This window comes from Electrona antarctica (genome assembly GCF_951216825.1).
Source record: "Electrona antarctica genome assembly, chromosome: 4".
NCBI lineage: Eukaryota > Metazoa > Chordata > Actinopteri > Myctophiformes > Myctophidae > Electrona > Electrona antarctica.
This window is the reverse complement of record NC_136809.1, coordinates 3811344-3819643: the sequence shown is the minus strand read 5'-3', so window position 1 is coordinate 3819643 and position 8300 is coordinate 3811344. Positions and strand designations below refer to the sequence as shown.

The 8300-nt window shown below is 46.0% G+C and overlaps 1 protein-coding gene across 1 annotated transcript in view; it reads left to right on the top strand.

Annotated features, from left to right (window-relative positions):
- Positions 1-575: 575 nt before the first annotated feature.
- abcc6a (ATP-binding cassette, sub-family C (CFTR/MRP), member 6a) overlaps positions 576-8300 on the top strand; it is a gene marked incomplete at its 5' end in the record, with an annotated part of 73380 nt that continues 65655 nt past the window's right edge. Inside the window, one exon of the mRNA XM_079500131.1 lies at positions 576-617. Coding sequence (XP_079356257.1) covers positions 576-617 — 42 coding nt within the window. The remainder of the gene's footprint in view (positions 618-8300) is intronic.

Here is an 8300-nt window from a genome sequence, read left to right as displayed (position 1 = left end):
CAAGCGAGAGAGAGAGAGAGAGAGGGAGAGACGGAGAGAGAGAGGGACGCACGCAAGAGAAATCTCCACCCACCACCACCACCACCACCACCACCCCGACAAGGACACACGAGCGCTCATAAACAGCAGAGACACAGAGGGAGAGTCAGAAGGACTCGAGAAACTAACGGGGTTAGTCAGCAGTTGAAAGAGCAGCAAGGAGAAGAGAGAGAGAGAGAAACAGAGTTTCATTCACAGAGGAGTTGTGTTGCTCACAGAAGACATACTCAACTCAACACACATGCACCTAATACACACACTGAGTGAGCACTGAGTGGCAGAAAGACACAGTCGGCACCTTGACTGAGAGCAGAGGAAAAGTCCTAGTATACGGGGACAAACAAACACTCAAACACACAGACACTCACTCACAGAGACAGACAGTCAGACACTCACTCACAGAGACAGACAGTCAGACACTCACTCACAGAGACAGACACTCAGAGTTGAAGTTCAGATCCATCCATTGATTCATTCCACCACCCCGAGCCAAGTGGAGCATCTGGAGGGAAAGCGGAGGAAGAGCGGGAGTGCGGATGGATGCCTTTTGCAGCCTCAGTGGCCTGGACCCTCTGTGGGTGAGTAGAGCTGTGTGTGACCCTCTGTGGGTGAGTAGAGCTGTGTGTGACCCTCAGTGGCCTGGACCCTCTGTGGGTGAGTAGAGCTGTGTGTGACCCTCTGTGGGTGAGTAGAGCTGTGTGTGACCCTCTGTGGGTGAGTAGAGCTGTGTGTGACCCTCTGTGGGTGAGTAGAGCTGTGTGTGACCCTCTGTGGGTGAGTAGAGCTGTGTGTGACCCTCAGTGGCCTGGACCCTCTGTGGGTGAGTAGAGCTGTGTGTGACCCTCTGTGGGTGAGTAGAGCTGTGTGTGACCCTCTGTGGGTGAGTAGAGCTGTGTGTGACCCTCAGTGGCCTGGACCCTCTGTGGGTGAGTAGAGCTGTGTGTGACCCTCTGTGGGTGAGTAGAGCTGTGTGTGACCCTCAGTGGCCTGGACCCTCTGTGGGTGAGTAGAGCTGTGTGTGACCCTCTGTGGGTGAGTAGAGCTGTGTGTGACCCTCAGTGGGTGAGTAGAGCTGTGTGTGACCCTCAGTGGGTGAGTAGAGCTGTGTGTGACCCTCTGTGGGTGAGTAGAGCTGTGTGTGACCCTCAGTGGGTGAGTAGAGCTGTGTGTGACCCTCTGGGGTTATTGCAAAGTGTAATTTATACATGCGTGAGGCCGGTCACGGCTCACGGCCGCTGGCTCACGGCTCTGTGCATTGTGAGACCATAAGCCGTGAGGTTGTGACTGTGAGGCATGCAGCCACAGAGCTGTGGGAGCCATGTGTGCCCGTTGAGCCATGCCTTCTCAAACAGAGCATCATGCTTTTAGCATTGTGTTTATCTCAATGGGAGCGATGAGCCAGTGTACTGTACTGTATGTGTGGGGTTTATCTGGGTTCATATTTATATCTTGTCAGATTGTTGATTTGTCATTGATCTTTCAGAGAAACCTGAGTGTGCTTTATTATTCCACCCACACTGACCTCGTATGTTTCTGAATGACCACCGCAGTTAGTGACACTTATATGCCGTTTGTTGCACACACTACAGTATATGGGCTTATTATGTTTTCTACTTTGGGTGTCTATTATAATTCCCTGTTCAGTCTCACATGAAATATCTTAACCCATTTTGGGCGGGAACCCCTTGTGGTGTTTTAAACATTATTTATAATTTAGCTATTGAAAAATAGCAGATCTACAAGCTCATAGCGCGCCACCGAGTGGCGCGCTACGAGCTTGTAGGTCTGCTATTTTTGAAAAATCGTGAAAATGTGGCACAAAATTTGGTGGAAAGACCACTTCGAGTCCGGAATCCTCTGTGGTACACAGGACAGGTCAGGACAGGTTGTTTTTTATCCCACTATTGTTTTCACCCAGTGTCAATTATCTAAGTTTAACAAAACATATAGTATGCCTATATGGGGGGGGGGGCAGGATTAGGAAAGCACCACCAACTATCCACTGACCTTCTCAGCTTACAGCAGTGTTTTCACCTGCACAGCGAGTGCATTAGAAACCCAAACTGTGACGTGACGAAGGCCCCGAAGGCCCGAAGCCGAAGGGAATTCACCTCCGGACGGACCATCGGTTTCTGTTTGGTCACACTGGTGACATTTGATTCAGCGCTAGCAGCGAGCGAGGCATGAGGTGACGTCGTCGAGGCCCTCCAGCGCTAGCAGCGAGCGAGGCATGAGGTGACGTCGTCGAGGCCCTTCAGCGCTAGCAGCGAGCGAGGCATGAGGTGACGTCGTCGAGGCCCTTCAGCGCTAGCAGTGAGCGAGGCATGAGGTGACGTCGTCGAGGCCCTTCAGCGCTAGCAGCGAGCGAGGCATGAGGTGACGTCGTCGAGGCCCTTCAGCGCTAGCAGCGAGCGAGGCATGAGGTGACGTCGTCGAGGCCCTTCAGCGCTAGCAGCGAGCGAGGCATGAGGTGACGTCGTCGAGGCCCTTCAGCGCTAGCAGCGAGCGAGGCATGAGGTGACGTCGTCGAGGCCCTTCAGCGCTAGCAGCGAGCGAGGCATGAGGTGACGTCGTCGAGGCCCTTCAGCGCTAGCAGCGAGCGAGGCATGAGGTGACGTCGTCGAGGCCCTTCAGCGCTAGCAGCGAGCGAGGCATGAGGTGACGTCGTCGAGGCCCTTCAGCGAGTCACGTCGACCTCTCTGATGTGATCATCGTCCGTCGTCTTGTATGTCGGCAAACCTCCACATTCCGCGCCCCGGCGCGAAAATGCATGAGAGTCGACCCGGGCATCGATCCAGAACAGAATGCCAAAGTCAATGAGAGCACTTGGTCCCAGCTTGACCCTCTTTCTCTGTGTCTTTCTCTTTCTCTCTCTCTGTGTGTCTCTCTCTCTCTCTCCCTCACTCTCTCTCTTCCAACAGACCATACATAAATCGTCTGACCGCTACAATATGTTATGATGACTCTTTGCCCACTGGATATTGAATGAAAGAAAGTGACCCACAATAAAACAGAGTTTCTTTCTTGGCTGATGTGTTAATTTAGGAAATACTGTATGTGGAATACTTTTACTTTAAGTGTTTATTTTGACCGGACAAAGCATATTCATGCAACATTACAAATAAATGCGTAAACGTAAATTCACCGGAATTAGCAAAATTTCATCTGCAGATCCCCACACACACAAAACCAAGCACTAAACAGACAAGGCAGTGAAGCATATTATCGGTACATTACGAGGCAAGGTATAAAAACATACAACAAGAAACGATATGAACAATACCAGGCAGTACATTTCTTATTCAAGAGGCATACTATATGGTTTGTTAAACTTAGATAATTGACACTGGGTGAAAACAATAGTGGGATAAAAACAACCTGTCCTGACCTGTCCTGTGTGCCACAGAGGATTAGGGCTCGCAGTGGTCTTTAGGGTTAGGGTTAGGGTCAGTGGTCTTTAGGGTTAGGGTTAGGGTCAGTGGTCTTTAGGGTTAGGGTTAGGGTCAGTGGTCTTTAGGGTTAGGGTTAGGGTCAGTGGTCTTTAGGGTTAGGGTTAGGGTCAGTGGTCTTTAGGGTTAGGGTTAGGGTCAGTGGTCTTTAGGGTTAGGGTTAGGGTCAGTGGTCTTTAGGGTTAGGGTTAGGGTCAGTGGTCTTTAGGGTTAGGGTTAGGGTCAGTGGTCTTTAGGGTTAGGGTTAGGGTCAGTGGTCTTTAGGGTTAGGGTTAGGGTCAGTGGTCTTTAGGGTTAGGGTTAGGGTCAGTGGTCTTTAGGGTTAGGGTTAGGGTCAGTGGTCTTTAGGGTTAGGGTTAGGGTCAGTGGTCTTTAGGGTTAGGGTTAGGGTCAGTGGTCTTTAGGGTTAGGGTTAGGGTCAGTGGTCTTTAGGGTTAGGGTTAGGGTCAGTGGTCTTTAGGGTTAGGGTTAGGGTCAGTGGTCTTTCCCTAGTTGAACTATTCAGTGGTCTTTCCCTAGTTGAACTATTCAGTGGTCTTTCCCTAGTTGAACTATTCAGTGGTCTTTCCCTAGTTGAACTATTCAGTGGTCTTTCCCTAGTTGAACTATTCAGTGGTCTTTCCCTAGTTGAACTATTCAGTGGTCTTTCCCTAGTTGAACTATTCGAAAATGTTTTTCAAAATAGTAAAAAAAAAAAAGGCAAAGAAGTTTAGGGATAAGGGGTTTAGCGGTGACGAAAATGGAGTCCAAGTCCATTTCTTATTCAAGAGGCATACTATGTTTTTTTTTTGTCTTGCATGGCAACAAAGTCCTTTAGTTAACTCATCCATCGCCACTAGGGGGCGCCAAAAGGCCCTGACCGCCACCATATATCTTTTATTTTATTTTATATATTTTTATTTTTTTCCAAAAAAGTCTAAAAAATAAAACTAAAAAAATATATATATATTTTTTTTTACCATGTTATAAAACACGAAAAACACGTCCTTGGCGCTCCAGGACATCATGAAAAAGAAGTTAAATAAGTCCTTGGCGATGGATGAGTTTTGCAGTCAGTCAACCATATAATCCTATATCATTCTGTCTCTGTCACTGCTTGTAGTTAAACGTCTGCAACGGCCTTCGGGTACAGTACTGGGGATTTATAGGACTTTAACCCATTTTGACCTGGGAACGATTCTACAAAAAGTCTTCTAAATCCTGACAGTTTTCTGAAAAACCCCATGTTTCTATGTCAGTGTTTCTCAAACATTTTCATGTCCAGGACCCTCATGTAATCGGCCGCCGACCCCCATCTGAAAATATGTTGTTCCAGGGACCCCTCCAGAAGCGAAGATTTGAGTTAAAAACGTTGCATTGAAAGAATATATATTCAAAGATTTGCACCATTTATTGTCACGATTTTTCAAAAATAGCAGACCTACAAGTTCATAGCACGGCACTCGGTGCCGCGCTATGAACTTGTAGATCTGCAATTTTTCAACAGCTGAAGCATAACATAATGCTTTAAACACCAAAAGGGGTTCCCGCCCAGAATGAGTTAATAATTATCCTGCCATGTACAGTGCAGTTATCAAGCCAGAAGAGAGGGTGAGGTTGGATGCAACACCACCCTCCCTCCAAGCGGGACAGGGTGAATGGATTTGAGTGAGAACCGTAATCATAGAAACCATTCAATCTCCTCCAACCATCCTGTAATTTGCGTGAGCGTACGAGGCTAGGTAAGACTCTCAAAACAATGATAAGGTTCTTTTTTTACTTTATACTTATAGTTCTTCTCAAGGCGAGCTCTGAGACATTAAAACCCATTTTGGGCGGGAACCCCTTTTGGTGTTAGCATTATGTTATGCTTTAGCTATTGAAAAATAGCAGATCTACAAGCTCATAGCACGCCACCGAGTGGCGCGCTACAAGCTTGTAGGTCTGCTATTTTTTTTAAATCGAAGAACGACTGACATAGAAACATAGCTTTTTCAGAAAACTGTCAGGATGTAGAAGACATTTTTAGAATCTGATCTCAGGTCAAAATGGGTTTTGAGTGGTGCAACCACTCTTAGGAACTCCACTCCATGTCCCTATGTCCTAACCTATGTCCCTATGTCCTAACCCAGGGGTTCTCAACCCGTGGGTCGCGACCCCTCGGGGGGTCGCCAAATTATTTTAGGGGGTCCCCAAATTATTTTCCAAAAAAAGATTAAAAAAAAACAAACACGATTTTTCAAAAATAGCAGACCTACAAGCTCGTAGCGCGCCACTCGGTGGCGCGCTATGAGCTTGTAGATCTGCTATTTTTAAATAGCTAAATTATAACAATGCTTAAAACACCAAAAGGGGTTCCCGCCCAAAATGGTTTAAGGTTATTGTAGCAGTCAATTTATATTGGGGGTCGGGAGGGGGCGGGGCGGGGGTCCCGAGACGTTGCCAAAGCATTTTCGGGGGTCCCCGGCCAAAAAGGTTGAGAACCCCTGTCCTAACCTACCGGTATGTCCCTATGTCCCGATGTTTAGAGTACCAATAGGGGGTGCTGTTTTTTTTTTATTTATTTTTTTACAAATCATAGCATACTCACAGTACCACCTGGGTGACCTGTTTTGGCAATGCATGTGGTTTCATTAGATGGAAGTGTACCAACTTCCTGTGAATGATTTAACTGACAAAGGTATACCTTCCAAGCCACAGTAAGACACCGCATCTTTGCCGAGACTGCAGGAATAAACGCCACCGAACATAACATGTATTTTCGCATCGCTTTGCTGACAAGCTGAAACGTGGACACCCTGCTGTGATCCAAAACCCTCAGGTTTGTCCCGAGTCCACTGTAACCACATCGGCGTACAGTACTGTACTGTACAGTCGGTGAGAAACCCAGGAGTATAGTCCACCAAGAACGAGTTGGTTTGACAAGATTAATTTCCTACGTGAACGTGTTCACCTCCTGCCTCCTGGAATCTGAAGGTTCTGTGAAAGATCCTTCCCACTCACTGGCTCTCATATCAAGCACATCATCATGTATAATTTATGACATCAGTGTGAGATGGCTATTAGTGTGCAGTCGTGTGCAAACTTAAACCAAACATAAACCAAACATGCTGTGAAGCTATAAACGGGAATACTAGCGTGTATACTTTAAAACAGGGGTTCTCAACGGAAATGCTTTGGCCATGTCTCACATGTCTCATTCTGTACGTCGTTTTGTAGTCTATACGTTACCTCCGGGTCCAAGTGGCACCAGCTCCCGTCCGCATCTCATTGTAAATAGAATATCTAAACGCGTGAATCTTTTTACAATGACGTTATTTTTCAGAAAGGAAGCCATTGAGGGTTAAAATGGGTCTTAATGCTTCCAACTCGAGTAGAATTATTAATGTTCTGTACAAGTGTCCATGACAAAGAAAATATATGTGGATACAATAGACTATTATTATCATTATTATTGAAGGTGGTAACAGTCTATTTGCTCAGTACAATATTTCAGGGGCATATTTAGAATGTGTGCAGGGTTGAGTATGTTGAATCTAGTTTGCATTAATGAGGATTTAGTTGACACAATGAAATCAAATGGCGATAGTATCCAGTGTGGGGCAGACGGCCTGTCACAGCCAGATTTGGGAGACCAGTAGCTTTGTTGTTGCAAGGAAAGGAAAGTGCTAAAATGAGACTTTCATGGTTGTTTTCGTCTCAGATTTAGTCAGACGGAGCGTCACAGTATAACTCTATGGGGACACAAAAGCGACACAAAAGTAGGACCCGGAAGTATCTCTGGAGGGGGCGCTCACGTAACGGCTAAAATACTGAATAAAGACTGAAGTAATTCAAGCTGAAATCAATAATATATCAGTATTCCGATATTAACCAGCTGGGCCGCATTAAGTGATGTGTGGGGGCCGCATGTGGCCCCCGGGCCGCATGTGGCCCATGTATGCCCTGTACTGTACCTGTTGCGGTTGACTGTCAGCGCTGGCTGGCTGGCTGGGTGCGGGGGTGGGTGGGTGGGTTGTTGTTACATAATGACCCTGCAGCAGCAAGCAGCCATGATGCCATAAATTGCGGTCACTCTCTCTCCCCGAGCTCGTCCACTTTGGGAGTCTAGCGACTCAGTCCAGTCTTGTGCCTTCACGTTCAACCTTTAAACCACTTCCTGAGTGTGGCGAGTCCACAGGGACGTATGTCTGTCTGGCTCGCTCAGCAGCCAGACACCCTGTTGTCCCTCCTGTAGGTCTGAGAGGTGATAAACAAGCCACTTAGCTCCTGGTATTTTTGGTCATTTTTTGTTTTTCTCGAAAGAAACTAAGTAGATTTACTCTACTTCAGTAGGCCTACAATGTTGAGGTATTTGTACTTGACTTGGAGTAGATCTAACTTCTAATACTTTTTACTTCTACTGAGACCTAAATACTGTACTTTTACTCCACTGCGTTTATTTGAAATCTTTACGTTACTAGTTACTTTGTTGATTTTTATTATCATTACAAAACATACATTAACCCTAACCACTTCAGCCCTATATATATATATATATATATATATATATATATATATATATATATATATATATACATTTCGGGCCATTTGAAAATAGCAGATCTACCTGCAGCTTGGATCGTGAGCTTGTAGATCTGCTATTTTCAAAATATTTATATATATACATTTGAAATGGGACATTCTGCATAATGAGTATGCTTTCTACTTTTGGTACTTTTAAAGTACATTTTGATGCCAAATATACTTTTGTACTTTTACTCAAGTACATTTTTAATTCCGGACGATGTAACACAGTCCTTTCAGTAAGTAAGTAAAATATTTGAGTACATT